Source organism: Anomaloglossus baeobatrachus, chromosome 7, assembly GCF_048569485.1.
Source record: "Anomaloglossus baeobatrachus isolate aAnoBae1 chromosome 7, aAnoBae1.hap1, whole genome shotgun sequence".
Classification (NCBI taxonomy): domain Eukaryota; kingdom Metazoa; phylum Chordata; class Amphibia; order Anura; family Aromobatidae; genus Anomaloglossus; species Anomaloglossus baeobatrachus.
This window is the reverse complement of record NC_134359.1, coordinates 289,107,580-289,130,012: the sequence shown is the minus strand read 5'-3', so window position 1 is coordinate 289,130,012 and position 22,433 is coordinate 289,107,580. Positions and strand designations below refer to the sequence as shown.

Here is a 22,433-nt window from a genome sequence, read left to right as displayed (position 1 = left end):
CCGGAGAAAAGACACGTGTCTGTGAGAAAAAAAAACCAAAACTTTACTCACTTCTCCAGCCCTGCAGGCTGTGCCGCTGCTGTCACTTGCTTCCGACCGCCGCTCATTATGCTCATTGAATATTCACTTCACTGCGGCCGGAAGAAGCAGCAGCGGGGAGTCTGCAGGACCGGAGACCGAAGATCAGCACCACGGACAGCGAAGCCAGGGACAGGTGAGTAGAAGTTTCCGTTCTCCGTGTGTTATCACGGATAACACACGTAGCCCATAAACAGGGCTCACGGAGGGCAAAACGCACCCCTGACACGTCTGTGAAAAACGTGCGTGGTTTTTCACGAATGTGTGAAAGAGGCCTAAAGTTTAGCACCGTTTTCCTTCTACAGCCTCTGTGTTGCACTGATGGCGGCAGAATGAGTTAACTGAGAATCCGTCAGTGAAGTCATTCTGATGGTTGAATGAGAGCTTGTCTTTTTTTTCTGAGCTCTTTCAGATGTGCAGGGAAAGAAAGAGCCAAAATGGTGCAGAAAATGTTATGACACTCAAATGCAAAAAGAAGCTGTTCAGTCACATGTCTGACAACAGGAGGAGCTGAACTGTAGTCTGTTGCCAAGAGCAACCAGCAGCTTTTTGACAGCAGGTGTGAATGAAAAGAATGACATGAAATATTTGAAAATGGACAACTTATTAAGATGGGAATAATCCCTTAAAGAGAACTAGTGTCAGTCCGCTCCAGCTCATTTTATCCTGATGGCTATTAATAAGTATGACCTTACCTGGGCTGCGGTGGCACCACACCTCTCCCTGCTGTGAGGTGACGGCCGCAGATCAGGGAGCAGGGCAGCATGAAGCGTGTGCACTTCGCTCCACACCTGGAGCATCATGCCGGTCAATTTCAGGTATACGGGTACTACAAAAATAAAGGGGTGCAGAAGTGACGAGGTGCAAACATTTCTTATTCTAACTGTTCACTTGTAGATAAAAGCAGAAGCTCGCCGGCTGGCTGAAGAAGAGCGCAGGAAGGCAGAGCAGGTGAGATGTGCTACGGTATTACATTTTTGTCTACGTGTTAATTAAATGAAGCTTGCTGAAGCTGTTTTTTTATGAGAACTTTTTTCTTCTCCATATGTTTTATATATTTCTGTAATTTTTGTATTAGTTTTTTTATATTTTTTTGTGGCGCTTGAAAGATATATGAAAAAAATGCATTACATACGTAACAAACAGAAAATAGTTATTAAAATATGCTTGAAAATAAAAACACTATGAAAAAGTTAGTGACCACATCTAATTTGGCCAGTTAATGATTTTATTTTCATTAGACATTTTTTTTTTCTATGACTAGATTGTAAGAAGCTTTGTTTTATGTGGTACACATTGTATTAGTTTTTTAGCATGGTGTTTAAAGGTACGTATAATTTACTGTGTAATTTATATCATTTTTTTGTGACAAATATAGAGAATATAGAGAAAAATATAGAAAAAATATAGATTTTTGTTTTATAGAAAGAAACAATTTTCGGTTTAGTGTGAATTAGGTTTGAATAAATTATCCAGGTTATGACAGTCATGTGGATAATTATTGTGTAGATTTTCTTTATTTTTTTTTGTTATACATATGTATTAAAAATGTAAATTATATTATATATTTTTTCACATTTCTTTGTTGTTAAAGGTTTGTATATTTTTACTATTCTTTGTTTTCCAAATGTTTTATATACATTATATATATATATATATATATATATATATATATATATATATATATATATAATGATTGTTGTACGTATACCCTCTTTCACTTGTAAAGCGCCATGGAATAAATGGCGCTATAATAATAAATAATAATAATATATATACAAAAAAGGTATATATTTACGTTATTTATGTATATATGTATTTCAATATAATTTTATATATATATATATATATCCACATATATATATATATATATATATATATATAAAAAGAATAGAAAAAAAAATATATATATATATAGATATAGATAGATTATATATATATATATATATACATATATATATATATAAAAGAATAGAAAAAAAAAATATATATATATAGATATAGATAGATTATTTATATATATATATATATATATATATATATATATATTATTTTTTTTTTTTCTATTCTTTTTTTTTTTTTCATTTGTTCCTTCTAGATTACAGGAAAAAAAGCGTTAACCCCACTTTTTAAATTTGCATTCGCAGGAGTTTACATCACAGAAACAAGCACTTTGTTGTTATTGGGTTAATATTTGCTGTGTATTTTTTTTTTTTACAAACTGAAAATTGCAGAGTATTCTCAGTTGACGAAAGGAATATACTGCCAATTCTGGTGTCCGCTTAACTGCTGGGAAAACAAAGGATTGGGCATATTGAAATTCAGCATGTCCAATCTTTTTTCTTTTCTTCAACATTTTCCCACAAGAATTTTCACCAAAGACCTAACACATATTATGTGCCGACCAGTCCAGCAGGATCGGACATATTGGGATTCAGCATGTCCAATCTTTTTTATTTTTTTTTATTTTTCCAAATGAATGTTCGCCAAAGAATTAACACACATTATGTGGTCGACCGGTCCAGCTGGCAGGTTTGGCCAACACTTATCTATTAACTATGACCATCTTTAGGAGTAGCTCTCCTTCACTTTAAAAGGATCAGAAAAGGGGTGGATCAATAGATTCCAGATTGTATCTGATTATCATTTTCTCTATCCAGGAGCTCACCAAAAGAGAAGTATTTAATGTGACCCATCTGGAGATCCCAGCGGAGCTCTCCGGCCTCCTCCGCACGGCGTCAGGTAACATACTTCATCCAGAAATAGTAAATATGCTGCACCATTACTAGGGAAGACCCCTTAGTTAACATCAGAATTTGGAAAAGTGTTTTTAATAACTCGCATTAATGCCGACATATAAGTGGTGAACGTTACAGGCTCAAAGCCCGAGCCTGCACTACTGAGATTACCTGTTTTCATTATATTCATTTTCATCCCCCTCAGCCCAGAAGAACATCATGCTGGAGTATGTGATGCCTACCCACGTCCCCAGAGTGCAGGCCTTCACCCAGCTCACCCTGCCGCTGGACATCAACAACTACCCTATGTTCAAATACGTGCGAGTCTTTTTCAGGGTAAGAGAAGACAAAAGGGTCTGACAGCTTTAAATGAGGAGGGGGGTATAAGGACCTTTCATATGCATGGATCAGAGAGTCCTACAGGCCACCCCTACTTCTATGCCCATGGTCATTTTCAAGTTGCCTTTCAGCTCGCTCCATCCCTTCCATGATTCTAAGGCTTTGACATATTCTTGCAGGAACCTCTATTTGGCATGTTAGCAATGACACTCGGATCCTCACTGCTCCCAGTTGAAGATGAACTTAGGTCACAAGCCGTGACTTCCTTCAAACTGGTAACTATTTCCCTTCAAAAGCAAATTATCTAATTGAAAATATCAAATTGACTGTAGAGACAGGGAGGCAGTACTATCTGTGCATACATCATTTAATTAGTGCTTCCAGTGCCCATAAAAACATTTTTCTCTATTTGCTATCCTTTGGATCATTTGTTTGGTGAAACAGGATGGCAATACTATCTGTGCCTACAAGATTTAATAAGTGCGTCCATTGCCCGTGAAAACTTTTTCTTTTTCTCTATCCTGCTATCCTTTGTATCATTTGTTCAGTAAGACAGGATGGCAATACTATCTGTGCCTACATCATTTAATAAGTGCTTCCAGTGCCCATGAAAGCATTTTCGCCATCCTGATATCCTTTATATCATTTAATGGGTGAGACAGGGTGGCAGTACTACCTGTACCTGCATCATTTAATGGGTGAGATAGGGAGACCAAACTACCTGTACCTACATTATCTAAGTGAAAGAAAAGAGGGCACTGCCAAGGGGGCAGTACTATTACTGCCTACTTATCTTACAGTGAGAGACAGGGAGATAGCACTATCTGTACCTACTTTATTATTAATGGACAGTAATATAGCACTATCTGTGTCTATATCATTTAGCAAGCACTTCCAGTGTTCGTGAGAATCTTTTCTTAATTCTACTATTCTTTATTGACATAATTTAGTCAGTGAAACAGGAAGGCAGTACTATCTGTGTCTGCTTCATTTACAGAGAGGCACAATGAGAGAGTACTATCTAAACTTATATAATTGATAAGAAAAGACAGTGAGTCAACACTGCATTTCCCATCATCATTGCATGTAGAGACAGTACTACCTTTTTGTCTGTACCGACATGATTTAAAGTTGGAGTCAGGGATGCATTAGTAACTGTATCTACATAATTAGAGGCGGAGACAGGTATACAGTACTAGCTTTTTGTACATCACTTATAGGTAGAAATAAAGAGGTAGTACTATCTGTATATTCATGATTTACAGGTAGAGGCAGGGATGCAGTAATATCTGTACATATATGATTTACAGGTAGAGACAGGAAGACAGTACTACAGTAGCTATATCTACATAATATTCCGGTAGAGACGAAGAGGTAGTACTACCTGTATCCACAACATATATAGGTAGAGACAGGGACACAGTACTATTTACATAATTTGCAATAAGAGACAAGGAGTTAGTACTAACTGTATTTGTGTAAATTAATGGAAAACAAATGAAGGAAATGCCATCTGTAGGCATTTGTATGCAAAAATAATGTAAGATGACCACCAGATTACACTAAAACATACGCACGGATATGGCAGGCATTCTGCTGACCTGCTATATAATTTACCGTACATGTCTTGTCTCCTTATAACCAAGATCTTGAGGTTCATGGGTGACCCCTTCCTCAACGGAGCCCAGGAGATGCTATTTGGCAATTACATCATCCAGAAAGGATTGTCCAATACTGGTCTGCGAGACGAGATCCTAGCTCAGATCGCCAATCAAGTCTGGAGGAACACCAACCCGAACAACGAGGAGCGCGGCTGGTACCTACTGGCCTCGTGTCTCAGCAGCTTCGCTCCATCCCCGAACCTGGACAAGTATCTTCTGAAGTAAGACTGGTCAATAAATCAGATTTAGCTCTAGATTGAAGAAAAACATAGCTGCCTTCTTCTAAAAACAGCGCCACCCATATCCACAGGTCGTGCCTGGTATTGCAGCTCAGCTCCATTGGAGTGATTAGTGCTGAGCTGCAATAATGCATGCAATCTGTATACAGGGGTAGCGCTGTTTTCTAATCCTAGAGGACCCCTTAACACTAGAAGTCCGAGGAATTTAGAGATCCATAGGGTTCCAATGGTAGAAATGTTAAATGACCCCTCTCTGGGACTTCTAGTGTTAAAGGGGTTATTCCCATCTTCCTAATTCGGTGTTGTAGGATTGTGCTTGCAAATACAAGCATTTTTGCAATTTACTGCTTATTAAAATTTTCAGCCGTTCTTGAGATATTAACACTTTTCTTTTATTTACATCTCGTTGCCTTGGAAACCGACCACTGCTGCTAACAGCAGAACATGCGCAGTACTTACAAGCTCTTTTCTATTGTCTTCTATTGTGCTTATTAGTAGTGTTTGAAGCTAGCCAGGATTGTTGGAGCATAGTGTTACTTCCTACACACACTCAGTGCTTACAAGTTAGATAACAGCGGTGGTCGGTCTCCTAGGCAACGAGCTGTAAGCAAAATAAAAATCTTAATATCTCAAGAACGGCAGCATATTTTAATAAAAAGTAAATTGCAAAAGTGCTTGTTTTTACGAGCACTATCCAATAATATCCATTTATGAAGATGAGAAAAACCCCTTTAAAAAATCTTGCAAGAGAACTACGATGGCAGTAAGATGCACCATTGACTTGCTCCATTTTTCAGGTATGTCTCCGACTATGCTTACAATGGCTATAAACCCATTTGCCAACACAAACTCATCCTAGCAATTCAGAAAGCTCAGCAGGGCTCCGAGACGGCAAGGACATTCCCGCCCTGTTTGATGGAGTGGACAGCAAGCAGAGAGAGAGCCAACATGGCCTTGGACATCCACTGCTTCGATGGTACGAGGCTGAGCTCAGCTTTACGTTACTTCTTTGGAGTCTATATGACTTTAACCTGGCAACTAGTGCAAAGCATGGCACCGACAACCATTCATTCTTCTACTTTTTTGTGCAGGTGCAAAGATGCTCTGCCCCATTCATTCATGGACCGATGGAGAGGAGATGGCGGGGGACGTCCTTAGACACAGGTAGGCTGCAGACCTGTAGTAATTGCGAACGACAACACCCAGCATCATCTTAGAATGTTGATAGCAAAAACAGGGGCATAATACCCACGGTGCGGCCGGGTCCAGGGGTGCAGGGGGCCTGCCTGATTCAGATAGATGTGTGGCCGAGGGCACGTATCCACTTGAAATACATCGCAGCACAGAGACCCGTCAGGTCCCTGCACTGTGATGTGCTGGCCGCCAATGGAGGCCATGAATATTCATTGCTCTCCACGCACACAATCCTGGGCATGGGGAGCGGACAATATGCTGACAGCTCTGGTGCTGTAAATGGCTACGCATGTCACTGACATTATGTGCTGCGCCACTTATATGCTGATCAGTTGCTGGCATGTCAGCATCACAGGAGGATGCTGGGGAAGCGCAGGGTGGATGAATAGAATTGTTTATTTTTTACTGTATGCAGTGCAGTGGTGGGTTATATACCAGGATGGGGCACTAATTGTATACCAGAATGCAATGCTATAAACCAGGATGGGGGCTATATACTATGATGGAGGATTATATATCAGGATAAAGGGGCTATATACTAGGATGGTGGGCTATATACTAGGATGGGGGGGCTATATATCAGGATTGGGGGCTGTATACCAGGATGGCGGGCTGTATACCAGGATGGGGGCTATATACCACGATGGAGGCTATATGTCAGGATGAGGGGGCTATATACCAGGATGGGGGCTGTATAGTAGGATGGAGGGCTATATACCAGGATGGGAGGTTATATACCAGGATGAGGGGCTATATACCAGGATAGGTGGGCTGTATACTAGGATGGCGGGGCTATATACCAGGAGGGGTCTGTATACCAGGATGGGGTCTGTATACCAGGATGGGGTCTGTATCCCAGGATGGGGTCTTTATACCAGGATGGGGGCTGTATACCAGGATGGGGGGCTATATACCATGATGGAGGACTATATGTCAGGATGAGGGGGCTATATACTAGGATGGTGGGCTATATACTCGGATGTGGGCTATATACTAGGATGGGGGGGCTGTATACTAGGATGGGGGGCTGTATACCAGGATGGGGGCTATATACCAGGATGGGGGGCTATATGTCAGGATGAGGGGGCTATATACCAGGATGGGGGCTGTATACTAGGATGGAGGGCTATATACCAGGATGGGGGGCCATATATCAGGATGGTGAGCTATATACCAGGATGGGAGGTTATATTCCAGGATGAGGGGGCTATATACCAGGATAAGTGGGCTGTATACTAGGCTGGGGGGCTATATACCAGGATGGGGGTCTGTATACCAGGATAGGGGCTATATACCAGGAAGGGGGGCTATATATTAGAATAGGGACATGCTTGGGACATATACCAGGATGGGGCTATATACCAGGATGGGGACATGATGAGGCCATATAAACCAGGATGGGGACATGATAGGAGCATACTGTATATACCAGGATAGGGGCCAAGGCTCAAACTCTGCATCGGGTCCCAACATACTCTAGTTATGCCACTGAGCAAAAGTGAATTTCTGCTTCTGTCTCCTTCAGGGGAGTGATGGACGGGTGGAGGGGATGGTCGGTGTGTATGAAGGATGGCGGGCAATGGTCAGAACTGGCAGGACACGATTACGTCCTGGATCTAATCTCTAATGTGGAATTACCCAGAGAGTTTCCCAAACAGAAATCCTATTTCATCACCTCTGAAGCAGCGCAGGAGAACGTGGAAAGACGCAGCGCGTAAGTTTCGTGCTGAATGTAGAGTGACCGATACTTTTACACATAATAAAGGGGTAGTTTAGGAAAAACATTTTTTATTTTCAGCATTTTTCCTGATGCTTTTTGGCATTTTTTTGTAGCAAAAATGCTCCAAATGATTGTTAGCTGGAAGCAATAGGAAAATATAAAATGCATTTTTTTATTGACTTTTTTTGCCTTTTTTGGTCCTTTATTTTCAAATGCAGCATTTCTCTATGACAGTGTCTTTATGTTACAGAGTGTTTGGGAGCACGTCTGAAATTGAGGAAAATGTCCCTCCTCCACCCATGATGAAAGCTCCATCTCTGCCTCCACAGGGGGTCCCAGAGTCAGAAGGGTATTACAGTCACGGTGAGGAAAACTGTTCTCAGGATGCAGTTTATTATGTTCCTGTTTTGCTCATTTTAATCAAGATAATAGATGAAATTAAATACTTGATATATAGGGACATTGTAAGGAAATTCACCACTAGGAGGAGCTCACTGAACATATATTTTTACTGCCCACCTCACCAACAGTTTAATGCTAGCTGTATAAACCCATATGCAGCATGCTTCCCCTAGTGGTGGCTGTATAAATCTGTATGTAGTGAGCTCCCCCTAGTGGTGGCTGTATAAATCTGTATGTAGTGAGCTCCCTCTAGTGGTGGCTGTATAAATCTGTATATAGTGATCTCCCCCTAGTGGTGGCTGTATAAATCTGTATGTAGTGAGCTTCCCCTAGTGGTGGCTGTATAAATCTGTATGTAGTGAGCTCCCTCTAGTGGTGGCTGTATAAATCTGTATGTAGTGAGCTCCCCCTAGTGGTGGCTGTATAAATCTGTATGTAGTGAGCTCCCTCTAGTGGTGGCTGTATAAACCCATATGCAGCATGCTTCCCCTAGTGGTGGCTGTATAAATCTGTATGTAGTGAGCTCCCCCTAGTGGTGGCTGTATAAATCTGTATGTAGTGAGCTCCCTCTAGTGGTGGCTGTATAAATCTGTATGTAGTGAGCTCCCTCTAGTGGTGGCTGTATAAATCTGTATGTAGTGATCTCCCTCTAGTGGTGGCTATATAAATCTGTATGTATTGATCTCCCTCTAGTGGTGGCTGTATAAATCTGTATGTAGTGAGCTCCCTCTAGTGGTGGCTGTGTAAATCTGTAAGTAGTGAGCTCCCTCTAGTGGTGGCTGTATACATCTGTATGTAGTGAGCTCCCTCTAGTGGTGGCTGAATAAATCTGTATGTAGTGAGCTCCCTCTAGTGGTGGCTGTATAAATCTGTATGTAGTGAGCTCCCTCTAGTGGTGGCTGAATAAATCTGTATGTAGTGAGCTCCCTCTAGTGGTGGCTGTATAAATCTGTATGTAGTGATCTCCCTCTAGTGGTGGCTGTATAAATCTGTATGTATTGATCTCCCTCTAGTGGTGGCTGTGTAAATCTGTATGCAGTGAGCTCCCTCTAGTGGTGGCTGTATACATCTGTATGTAGTGAGCTCCCTCTAGTGGTGGCTGAATAAATCTGTATGTAGTGAGCTCCCTCTAGTGGTGGCTGTATAAATCTGTATGTAGTGAGCTCCCCCTAGTGGTGGCTGTATAAATCTGTATGTAGTGAGCTCCCTCTAGTGGTGGCTGTGTAAATCTGTAAGTAGTGAGCTCCCTCTAGTGGTGGCTGTATACATCTGTATGTAGTGAGCTCCCCCTAGTGGTGGCTGTATAAATCTGTATGTAGTGAGCTCCCTCTAGTGGTGGCTGTATAAACCCATATGCAGCATGCTTCCCCTAGTGGTGGCTGTATAAATCTGTATGTAGTGAGCTCCCCCTAGTGGTGGCTGTATAAATCTGTATGTAGTGAGCTCCCTCTAGTGGTGGCTGTATAAATCTGTATGTAGTGAGCTCCCTCTAGTGGTGGCTGTATAAATCTGTATGTAGTGATCTCCCTCTAGTGGTGGCTGTATAAATCTGTATGTATTGATCTCCCTCTAGTGGTGGCTGTATAAATCTGTATGTAGTGAGCTCCCTCTAGTGGTGGCTGTGTAAATCTGTAAGTAGTGAGCTCCCTCTAGTGGTGGCTGTATACATCTGTATGTAGTGAGCTCCCTCTAGTGGTGGCTGAATAAATCTGTATGTAGTGAGCTCCCTCTAGTGGTGGCTGTATAAATCTGTATGTAGTGAGCTCCCTCTAGTGGTGGCTGTATAAATCTGTATGTAGTGAGCTCCCTCTAGTGGTGGCTGTATAAATCTGTATGTAGTGATCTCCCTCTAGTGGTGGCTGTATAAATCTGTATGTATTGATCTCCCTCTAGTGGTGGCTGTGTAAATCTGTATGCAGTGAGCTCCCTCTAGTGGTGGCTGTATACATCTGTATGTAGTGAGCTCCCTCTAGTGGTGGCTGAATAAATCTGTATGTAGTGAGCTCCCTCTAGTGGTGGCTGTATAAATCTGTATGTAGTGAGCTCCCCCTAGTGGTGGCTGTATAAATCTGTATGTAGTGAGCTCCCTCTAGTGGTGGCTGTGTAAATCTGTAAGTAGTGAGCTCCCTCTAGTGGTGGCTGTATACATCTGTATGTAGTGAGCTCCCTCTAGTGGTGGCTGAATAAATCTGTATGTGTGGAGGTCACCTGAGCTGTAATATGTTTGTTTAAACGTAATAAGAATAATCAAATTTGTAATCAATTTTGTAAATAATCAAAATGTAGATTTAGATGCATAATTATCTGTCTGTCTATGTAGCCATCGCATGGACCCATAATATAATTCTCAGCTGTATATTGAAAAAGTTAGCCAAAGTATAAATGAACAAAGGAGATATTCATTAAGTTAATTGGTAGCCTTATCAGTAAAATTCACCGGAGAAGGAATGTAGTATTTGTGGGATGAGGCGGGTGATCCCATACTCCCATGTATTATTTCTACAGAAACTCATCGTCGCTTACTGCCTTCAAAGTGTATTATTTGGGATGATGTATGATCTCATGCATTCTCCCAATGCTGCCCATACGCACTCCCCCCTAATTATTCTTTATCAGTATGTGTGAGCAAATGGAAAAGTTTTTGTAAATATCTTTCAGGCTGAAATGATGTGTTTAATGCTGGAACAATAGAATACATGAGTCAGTTGGTGACGCTGGCTGAAAAGAGAGCATGTCTGTGTTCTTTGTCTTATATACATTGATATATATATTGGCACTGATATACAGCTAATATGGCATTGTCTCTGGATATCCCAAATGAGGACTCCATTAGCAGTCTTCAATGCAAATTCCTCCCTTGACATATGTAGTGAGCTCCCTCTAGTGGTGGCTGTATAAATCTGTATGTAGTGAGCTCCCTCTAGTGGTGGCTGTATAAATCTGTATGTAGTGAGCTCCCTCTAGTGGTGGCTGAATAAATCTGTATGTAGTGAGCTCCCTCTAGTGGTGGCTGTATAAATCTGTATGTAGTGAGCTCCCTCTAGTGGTGGCTGTATAAATCTGTATGTAGTGAGCTCCCTCTAGTGGTGGCTGTATAAATCTGTATGTAGTGATCTCCCTCTAGTGGTGGCTGTATAAATCTGTATGTATTGATCTCCCTCTAGTGGTGGCTGTGTAAATCTGTATGCAGTGAGCTCCCTCTAGTGGTGGCTGTATACATCTGTATGTAGTGAGCTCCCTCTAGTGGTGGCTGAATAAATCTGTATGTAGTGAGCTCCCTCTAGTGGTGGCTGTATAAATCTGTATGTAGTGAGCTCCCCCTAGTGGTGGCTGTATAAATCTGTATGTAGTGAGCTCCCTCTAGTGGTGGCTGTGTAAATCTGTAAGTAGTGAGCTCCCTCTAGTGGTGGCTGTATACATCTGTATGTAGTGAGCTCCCTCTAGTGGTGGCTGAATAAATCTGTATGTGTGGAGGTCACCTGAGCTGTAATATGTTTGTTTAAACGTAATAAGAATAATCAAATTTGTAATCAATTTTGTAAATAATCAAAATGTAGATTTAGATGCATAATTATCTGTCTGTCTATGTAGCCATCGCATGGACCCATAATATAATTCTCAGCTGTATATTGAAAAAGTTAGCCAAAGTATAAATGAACAAAGGAGATATTCATTAAGTTAATTGGTAGCCTTATCAGTAAAATTCACCGGAGAAGGAATGTAGTATTTGTGGGATGAGGCGGGTGATCCCATACTCCCATGTATTATTTCTACAGAAACTCATCGTCGCTTACTGCCTTCAAAGTGTATTATTTGGGATGATGTATGATCTCATGCATTCTCCCAATGCTGCCCATACGCACTCCCCCCTAATTATTCTTTATCAGTATGTGTGAGCAAATGGAAAAGTTTTTGTAAATATCTTTCAGGCTGAAATGATGTGTTTAATGCTGGAACAATAGAATACATGAGTCAGTTGGTGACGCTGGCTGAAAAGAGAGCATGTCTGTGTTCTTTGTCTTATATACATTGATATATATATTGGCACTGATATACAGCTAATATGGCATTGTCTCTGGATATCCCAAATGAGGACTCCATTAGCAGTCTTCAATGCAAATTCCTCCCTTGACATATGTAGTGAGCTCCCTCTAGTGGTGGCTGTATAAATCTGTATGTAGTGAGCTCCCTCTAGTGGTGGCTGTATAAATCTGTATGTAGTGAGCTCCCTCTAGTGGTTGCTGTATAAATCTGTATGTAGTGAGCTCCCTCTAGTGGTGGCTGTATAAATCTGTATGTAGTGAGCTCCACCTAGTGGTGCTTGAATATATCTGTATGTAGTGAGCTCCCCCTAGTGGTGGCTGTATATATCTGTATGTAGGGAGCTCCCTCTAGTGGTGGCTGTATAATTCTGTATGTAGTGAGCTCCCTCTAGTGGTGACTGTATAAATCTGTATGTAGTGAGCTCCCCCTAGTGGTGGCTGTAGAAAACTGAATGTAGTGAGCTCCCCCTAGTGGTGGCTGTGTAAATTTATATGTAGTGAACTTCCCTCTAGTGGTGGCTGTATCAGTCTGTATGTAGTTGGCTCCATCTAGTGGTAACTGTACAAATGTATATGTAGTGAGCTCCCTCTAATGGTGGCTGTATAAATCTGCATGTAATGAGCTCCTTCTAGTGGTGGCTGTATAAATCTATATGTAGTGAGCTCCCCCTAGTGGTGGCTGTATAAATCTGTAAGTAGTGAGCTCTCTCTAGTGCTGGCTATATAAATCTGTATGTAGTGAGCTCCCTCTAGTGGTGGCTGTATAAATCTGTATGTAGTGAGCTCCCTCTAGTGGTGGCTGTATAAATCTATATGTAGTGAGCTCCCTCTAGTGGTGGCTGTATAAATCTATATGTAGTGAGCTCCCTCTAGTGGTGGCTGTATAAATCTATATGTAGTGAGCTCCCCCTAGTGGTGGCTGTATAAATCTGTAAGTAGTGAGCTCCCTCTAGTGGTGGCTGTATAAATCTGTATGTAGTGAGCTCCCTCTAGTGGTGGCTGTATAAATCTATATGTAGTGAGCTCCCCCTAGTGGTGGCTGTATAAATCTATATGTAGTGAGCTCCCCCTAGTGGTGGCTGTATAAATCTGTAAGTAGTGAGCTCCCCCTAGTGGTGGCTGTAGAAAACTGAATGTAGTGAGCTCCCCCTAGTGGTGGCTCTGTACATTTATATGTAGTGAACTTCCCTCTAGTGGTGGCTGTATCAGTCTGTATGTAGTTGGCTCCATCTAGTGGTAACTGTACAAATTTATATGTAGTGAGCTCCCTCTAATGGTGGCTGTATAAATCTGCATGTAATGAGCTCCTTCTAGTGGTGGCTGTATAAATCTATATGTAGTGAGCTCCCCCTAGTGGTGGCTGTATAAATCTGTAAGTAGTGAGCTCTCTCTAGTGCTGGCTATATAAATCTGTATGTAGTGAGCTCCCTCTAGTGGTGGCTGTATAAATCTGTAAGTAGTGAGCTCTCTCTAGTGCTGGCTATATAAATCTGTATGTAGTGAGCTCCCTCTAGTGGTGGCTGTATAAATCTGTATGTAGTGAGCTCCCTCTAGTGGTGGCTGTATAAATCTATATGTAGTGAGCTCCCCTTAGTGGTGGCTGTATAAATTTATATGTAGTGAGCTCCCCCTAGTGGTGGCTGTATAAATCAGTAAGTAGTGAGCTCCCCCTAGTGGTGGCTGCATAAATCTGTATGTAGTGAGCTCCCTCTAGTGGTGGCTGTATAAATCTGTATGTAGTGAGCTCCCTCTAGTGGTGGCTGTATAAATCTGTATGTAGTGAGCTACTCTAGTGGTGGCTATATAAATCTGTATGTAGTGAGCTCCCTCTAGTGGTGGCTGTATAAATCTGTATGTAGTGAGCTCCCTCTAGTAGTGACTGTATAAATCTATATGTAGTGAGCTCCCCTCTAGTGGTGGCTGCATAAATCTGTATGTAGTGAGCTCCCTCTAGTGGTGGCTGTATAAATCTGTATGTAGTGAGCTCCCCCTAGTGGTGGCTGCATAAATCTGTATGTAGTGAGCTCCCTCTAGTGGTGGCTGTATAAATCTGTATGTAGTGAGCTCCCTCTAGTGGTGGCTGTATAAATCTGTATGTAGTGAGCTCCCTCTAGTGGTGGCTGTATAAATCTGTATGTAGTGAGCTCCCTCTAGTGGTGGCTGTATAAATCTGTATGTAGTGAGCTCCCTCTAGTGGTGGCTGTATAAATCTGTATGTAGTGAGCTCCTTCTAGTGGTGGCTGTATAAATCTGTATGTAGTGAGCTCCCTCTAGTGATGGCTGTATAAATCTGTATGTAGTGAGCTCCCTCTAGTGGTGGCTGTATAAATCTATATGTAGTGAGCTCCCTGTAGTGGTGGCTTTATAAATCTGTATGTAGTGAGCTCCCTCTAGTGGTGACTGTATAAATCTGTATGTAGTGAGTTCCCTCTAGTGGTGGCTGTATAAATCTGTATGTAGTGAGCTCCCTCTAGTGGTGGCTGTATAAATCTGTATGCAGTGAGCTCCCTCTAGTGGTGACTGTATAAATCTGTAAGTAGTGAGCTCCATCTAGTGGTGGCTGTATAAATCTGTATGTAGTGAGCTCCCTCTAGTGGTGGCTGTATAAATCTGTATGTAGTGAGCTCCCTCTAGTGGTGCTTGAATAAATCTGTATGCAGTGAGCTCCCCCTAGTGGTGGCTGTATAAATCTGTATGTAGTGAGCTCCCTCTAGTGGTGGCTGTATAAATCTGTATGCAGTGAGCTCCCTCTAGTGGTGGCTGTATAAATCTGTATACAGTGAGCTCCCTCTAGTGGTGGCTGTATAAATCTGTATGTAGTGAGCTCCCTCTAGTGGTGGCTGTATAAATCTGTATGTAGTGAGCTCCCTCTAGTGGTGGCTGTATAAATCTGTATGTAGTGAGCTCCCTCTAGTGGTGACTGTATAAATCTGTATGTAGTGAGCTCCCTCTAGTGGTGGCTGTATAAATATGTATGTAGTGAGCTCCCTCTAGTGGTGCTTGAATAAATCTGTATGTAGTGAGCTCCCTCTAGTGGTGGCTGTATAAATCTGTATGTAGTGATCTCCCTCTAGTGGTGGCTGTATAAATCTATATGTAGTGAGCTCCCTCTAGTGGTTGCTATATAAATCTGTATGTAGTGAGCTCCCCGTAGTGGTCGCTTTATAAATCTGTATGTAGTGAGCTCCCTCTAGTGGTGACTGTATAAATCTGTATGTAGTGAGTTCCCTCTAGTGGTGGCTGTATAAATCTGTATGTAGTGAGCTCCCTCTAGTGGTGGCTGTATAAATCTGTATGCAGTGAGCTCCCTCTAGTGGTGACTGTATAAATCTGTAAATAGTGAGCTCCCTCTAGTGGTGGCTGTATAAATCTGTATGTAGTGAGCTCCCTCTAGTGGTGGCTGTATAAATCTGTATGTAGTGAGCTCCCTCTAGTGGTGCTTGAATAAATCTGTATGTAGTGAGCTCCCTCTAGTGGTGGCTGTATAAATCTGTATGTAGTGAGCTCCCTCTAGTGGTGGCTGTATAAATATGTATGTAGTGAGCTCCCTCTAGTGGTGGCTGTATAAATCTGTATGTAGTGAGCTCCCTCTAGTGGTGGCTGTATAAATCTGTATGTAGTGAACTCCCTCTAGTGGTGGCTGTATAAATCTGTATGTAGTGAGCTCCCTCTAGTGGTGGCTGTATAAATCTGTATGTAGTGAGCTCCCCCTAGTGGTTGCTATATAAATCTGTATGTAGTGAGCTCCCTCTAGTGGTGGCTGTATAAATCTGTATGTAGTGAGCTCCCTCTAGTGGTGGCTGTATAAATCTGTATGTAGTGAGCTCCCCCTAGTGGTTGCTATATAAATCTGTATGTAGTGAGCTCCCTCTAGTGGTGGCTGTAGACAAATAGGGTTATATTATTTATCATGTAACTTATATCAGCACAGACTTTGTGACCAGGCCCTATGCTTTCTGTATATATATATATATATATATATATATATATATATATATATATATACACACATTTTTTTAAATGTATTTATTTTTTCTTTTTTTTTTCTCTACTGTATATGATGTACAGATGATCAGATTTTGCTGCAATACATTGGATTTTAATTGATGTTTTCCTTTTTATGGCAGGAGACTCAGACACATTCAGCGAGCCCCCTACCCAGAAAGGCATGGATCATTATTTAGACAGCCTGTTTGATCCTGTTCTGTCTTATGGAAATGGGGTAAGATATTATATGATGTCCAGATAGTAATTTACATTCAATCCAGGGCATCCCAAATTCTGCTGGTACTGTGCTGGCACACTTAGGATGGAGTTTTATTTTTCTACCTGCAACAGAAACAGTAGAAATATAGTTTTTGGAGCCAAATTTAAAGTGTTTTTCTCATTACCATAAAAGCATATTGTAAGAAAGTTCTTATAAATACAAACATTTTTGTAATTTACTGCTTGTTAAAATTCCCAGCCATTCTTGAGATATTAACACTTTTCTTTTGTTTACAGCTCGTTGCCTTGGAAACCGACCACCGCTGCAAAACAGCAGAACATGTGCAATGCTTCTAAACTCTTTTCTATTAAGCTTGTAGGAATTATTTTAAATCTGTTCAGGAAACTCTGGAGCGTGCTGTTATCTCCTAATCTTGGCCACCTTCAGTGCGGCAGAAGTGGTCGGTTTCCTAGGCAACAAGCTGTAAACAAAAGTGTTAATATCTTGAGAACCGCTGCAAATTTTAACATGCTATAAATGGCAAAAGTGCTTGTTTTTATGAGCTTTATACATCTACTAGCTGTACTGCCCGGCTTCGCCCGGGTTAATAACTGCTGTTAACAAAATAGAATGTATTAACAAAAATGTATTCTGCACACAAACACCCCAAAACAAATAGATATAAATATAATTATAATGTCTGTCTCCCCCTCCGTATATATCTTTCTGTCTCTCTCTCCTTGTCTGTCTGTCTCTTTCCCTGTCTGTCTCTGACTGTCTCTGTCTCTTTCCCCGTGTGCCTCTTTCCCCGTCTGTCTCTTTCCCTGTCTGTCTCTTTCACTCTTTCCCTCTGTCTCTTTCCCTGTGTCTGTCTCTTTACCTGTCTTTGTCTGTCTCTTACCCTGCCTGTCTCTTTCTCTTTCTTTCCCTGTCTGTCTGTTTCCCTGTCTCTGTCTCTTTGTCTGTGTCTGTCTCTTTTCCTGTCTCTCTCTTTCCCTCTCTTTCCCTGTTTGTCTCTTTCCCGGTCAGTCTGTCTCTTTGTCTGTGTCTGTCTCTTACCCTGTCTATGTCTGTTTCTTTCCCTGTCTGTGTCTGTCTCTTTCCCTGGCTGCATTGTGACACGCCAACATTCCATATAAGGGCGTGGCTGCGCATTCTTCTGAAGTTCTGGCTGCACTGTGGCTCCCAGCTCCATTCGCTTTAATGGAGGCAGGTTTTTTGGCAAATAACTGTAAAGCGCGGGGTTAAATTTTCCCCTCAAAACATAGCCTGTGACGCTCTCGGGGTCCAGAAGTGTGAGTGTGCAAAATTTTGTGGCTGTAGGTGCGACGCTGCAGATGCCAATCCCGGACACACACAGACACACACACACACATTCAGCTTTATATATTAGATGAAGACGGGAATAAGCAGAATTTTGAATGCAGCTCTGGAGGTGACTATAGAAGAGAAGGCTGTGTAACTGAAGATCAGAGCAGCATAAGCGTTACTTGATATCCAGTGGTAAACGGTAAAATGTTGATCATATATAAAGGTAAGGTGCCATCCATCCGATGTGTGCGGGGTCAGTGCCCTCCGCACAGGGTATCACTGTATCCCATTACACCCTCCAGGCACTGTCTGAAATTGCATGTCACTAGATTATCACTTTATACATGTGGATCACTCAGGGCTTTATAGTGGCAGATAAATCTCTACATATGCCCCCATGACAACTCTTCCTGTTGCAGCATTATTCTACCAGGACCATTGATGGTTACATTGTTTGCTTTTATTTATTGTTACCTTTGCTGGAAAACTTACACTACACGTCATTATCATTTTTATTTTTGTAAATCATGAAAATAACACTAGTAGGCCAGGAGGTGTTGTCATGGGGAAATGAAATACGTAATACTTCTGACAATTCTGATGATTTTTTGGCTACCGTCTGTGTAATATTTTGTATGGCTGCAGCGTCGGGCAGGAATTACGTGGGCACAATGGCTTCCTGATGTCACCCGATCCCCCTCATCTGGCTCTTTGTCAGATATCACGTTCCAGCTCATCCCCGTGCGGGCATTGGCCACTTACAGTCATCTCTTCTCCTCTGTAGGATCTGGAAAAGCTGACGGCATTGTCCCAGAAAATGAAGGGGGGCGGAGGAGTGGGCGGCAGGGATGGCACCGAGGTGCCCGGAGAATCCAATTTACCCGGTGAAGGATCGCACCGTGCCGGTGAGTGTAATCCCTCCATCACTAATATGGAGATAGGTCTATATATACTGTATACTCATATATACTTCATTTCTTTCTGTAGAGCAAAGCATGTACGCTCAGCAACAAGCCTATATCAACCAGCAGGCCATGTTACTGGTGAGTACCCCCAGACTGGCCGTCACCCCAAGTGTGGGCCCCCAGCAAGGGCACAGCGACTCCCATAAGGGTAATCGTCAATATACCTTCCATCATTATTCCCACTGTGTATCCCCAAAGTCAATGTGCAATGTGGTCAATCCCTTTCTGAAAAGTTTTTCACATAGCCTCCATTATTAGTAACCCCTCCCCCAAAACTGGGTTTTACTCACCCTCCCCAGGTCCATTGCTGATTCTCCCAGTGACTGAGATGCAGGTAACACCTCTGTCAATGTAGATGGCAGAAGCTGCTGATCTCACTGACAACAACAGACACCGGGTGCAGTGACAGAAACTCAGCACTGGACCCTGGGAAGGTGAGATAGGCACAACAAGTCTCATAAGGGTGATCGTCAATATACCTTCCATTGTTCTTCCCAAGGCCATTATGCAAGTTCAGATTAAAGGGGTTATCCTCTGTCAGAAACATTTTTCTATAACCTCCATTGGTAGTAAACCCACCCCAAAAACTGGGTTTTACTCACCTTCCCCAGGTCCGTCACTGATTCTCCTGGTGTCTGTGATGCAGGCAACAGAGCTGAACACCTCTGTCAATGTAGATGGCAGAAGCTGCTGATCTCACTGACAACAACAGACACCGGGTGCAGTGACAGAAACTCAGCACTGGACCTTGGGAAGGTGAGATAGGCACAACAAGTCTCATAAGGGTGATCGTCAATATACCTTCCATTGTTCTTCCCAAGGCCATTGTGCAAGTTCAGATTAAAGGGGTCGTCCCCTGTCAGAAACGTTTTCTATAACCTCCAATATTAGTAACCCCTCCCCCAAAACTGGGTTTTACTCACCCTCCCCAGGTCCATTGCTGATTCTCCCAGTGTCTGAGATGCAGGCAACACCTCTGTTAATGTAGATGGCAGAAGCTAACAGACACCAGGTGCACTGACAGAAATTCAGCACTGGACCCAGGGAAGGTGAGATAGGCAGAGCAAGTCCCATAAGGGTAATCGTCAATATACCTTCCATCGTTCTTCCCAAGGCCATTGTGCAAGTTCAGAATAAAGGGGTTATCCCCTGTCAAAAAAGTTTTATATAACATTAATAGTAACCACCCCAAAACTGGGCTTTACTCACCCTCTCCAGGTCCATGCTGATTCTCACAGTGTCTGAGATGCAGGTAACACCTCTGTTAATGTAGATAGCAGAACCTGCTGATCTCACTGACAACAACAGACACCAGAAGCAGTGACAGAAACTCAGCACTGGACCCAGGGAAGGTGAAATAGGCACAGGCGCACCTCCATTAGTTGGAAATCCCCCCCAAAACTGGGTTTTACTCACCCTCCCCAGGTCCATTGCTGATTTTCCCGGTGTCTGTGATGCAGGCAACAGAGCTCAACACGTCTGTCAATGTAGATGGCAGAAGCTGCTGACCTCACTGACAGCAACAGACACCGGGTGCAGCAACAGAAACTCAGCACTGGACCCGGCGAAAGTGAGTTGGGCACAGCTTTTATATGTTTGGACTTTGTTTTACTACTAACGGTTAAAATTTTCTTAAAGGGCTATTCCTATCTGGAATACCCTGGACATACTGGATACTGCTTGTAAATATGAGGATTTTTTCAATTTACTTCTTATTAAACCTTTCACCCATTCTTGAGCTATTACCACTTTTCTTCTGAATATAGCTTGTTGCTTTGGAGACCGACCACCCCTGCCAAACAGCAAAACATGTGCAGTGCTTGCAAACTCATTTCTATAGCGCTTGTAAGCACTTTTTTGCAGCTGGCCAGGATCGCTGGAGGCCTCTGTGACCTCTTAATCCCGGCCAGCGCTTACAAGCTAGAAAGCAGCGGTGGTCGGTTTCCTAGGCAACGAGCTGTAAATAAAAGAGAAGTGTTAATATCCCAAGAACGATGGCAAATTTTAATAAGGGGTAAATTGCAAAAGTTCTTGATTTTACAAGTTCTATCCGGCAATGTCTATATGAGAAGATGGTGATTAACCCTTTAACGTCAAGAGAGGATATGGGCTTTCCTGTATTATTCCAGTTGGGTTATATAAAGGAAAGGAGAGTAGTGCCTGTGTATACTTATGGCTAAAGATACCTTATTTTTTTTATCTCCTGATCTCCAGGCCCAGCAGATGACCATGCAGGCAATGGCTCTGCAGCAGCAGATGATCAGCAATCCCTCTGTGAACCCTTCGGTTTCCGGCAGTCCGAAGCAAGGCATGAAGACCCCGTCCGGCAGAGCCAATTCTTACAGGGTGACTCCGACAGTGGCTCCAATGCCCAGGACTGTGACACCGAGTCAGGTGAATGGCAAGAGATTACCAAAGTACTACATTGATGCAAGTTTATGCATTTACAGGGATTGTCCAGAATTGATAATGACCTATTAATATCAAATCATTGGGGGTGCTGTTTGCAGCTCCTGTAGTGTCTGGAAGTCTAATGGGTACTGTAGCTTTGCTCCCATTTACAATAATAAGAGCCGAGCTGCAGTACCTAAGAATGTCCACTGTGCGGTGTAATGAGCTGTGATGTCATAGCTCTGTATATTAACCACTGCAGGAGCTGCGAATGGCTGATCAATGGGGTTTGTCAGGTGTCGGACCCCTATTTAACTGATACTGATAACTTACCCTAAATATAGGCCAACAATATCAAAGATCTGGAAAACCCCTTTAATTCTACTTTTTCAATTGCATCCTAGAGAAACGTCGAAAATGGATCTCCCTACCGGACCCGAACATCCCCGACCAGGGAGAGCTCCTTCCGTCACACCCCTGGTGAGTACGTCCTTCTGGACATCGTAATGGGGGGGTTCCCCATTGCCTTGTTCCCCCGTCTTATAGATAACGTTGCCATTGCAGGCCCCTCCAGTCACATGCGGCAGGAGGATCTCATCCATCACAGCACCCTAAACTCGGAACATTTTCCCGAACCATCGCACAACATTAAGGACATCATAAACCAGTACAAGCAGCCGGGGGTGACCAGACCGGCCCCCGCTCCTGTAAGGTGGGTGCTGAAACTACACCTCCCAGTATGACTGTGGGTTACACACCAGCCCTCCAAGAAAAAATCCAATTTGATATGTACTGTTTGAATAATTAGGAAAATGTTTATTTGATAGGAAGGAGCCCCCTAAAATTTTTGGAAGGAAAATGGACCCACATGAAGAAGCTTTGAAGATACTCAAGGGGCAAATGTCTAATCGACCACTTGCAAAACCTTCGCCTGTCTCCAATATGTCTTATGTTCCTAAGGTAAAGCAGATACTCTAAAAGCACAGAACAATCCTATCTTCCTGCAGCCGCCACTAGGGGGAGCTCAGGAGCTTACTGCATACTGTATTATATAGGAATCCATCTTCAAGCTCCCTCTAGTGGAAGCTTCAGGTATCTATAACCCTATCAGGTAACTGCAGGGGATTTGGAGCTCTGTATCAGTA

The 22,433-nt window shown here is 42.6% G+C and overlaps 1 protein-coding gene across 1 annotated transcript in view; it reads left to right on the top strand.

Moving 5' to 3' along the window:
• The window catches only part of MYO15A (myosin XVA), a 123,215-nt gene that overhangs the window by 62,973 nt on the left and 37,809 nt on the right, over nt 1-22,433 (top strand). Inside the window, exons 24-39 of the mRNA XM_075319461.1 lie at nt 976-1,029; nt 2,739-2,820; nt 3,022-3,152; nt 3,335-3,430; nt 4,802-5,037; nt 5,853-6,031; nt 6,147-6,219; nt 7,775-7,963; nt 8,220-8,332; nt 16,542-16,636; nt 18,717-18,837; nt 18,920-18,975; nt 21,112-21,291; nt 21,693-21,768; nt 21,853-22,000; nt 22,116-22,248. Of these exons, the coding sequence (XP_075175576.1) occupies nt 976-1,029; nt 2,739-2,820; nt 3,022-3,152; nt 3,335-3,430; nt 4,802-5,037; nt 5,853-6,031; nt 6,147-6,219; nt 7,775-7,963; nt 8,220-8,332; nt 16,542-16,636; nt 18,717-18,837; nt 18,920-18,975; nt 21,112-21,291; nt 21,693-21,768; nt 21,853-22,000; nt 22,116-22,248 (1,962 nt within the window). The remainder of the gene's footprint in view (nt 1-975; nt 1,030-2,738; nt 2,821-3,021; nt 3,153-3,334; nt 3,431-4,801; nt 5,038-5,852; nt 6,032-6,146; nt 6,220-7,774; nt 7,964-8,219; nt 8,333-16,541; nt 16,637-18,716; nt 18,838-18,919; nt 18,976-21,111; nt 21,292-21,692; nt 21,769-21,852; nt 22,001-22,115; nt 22,249-22,433) is intronic.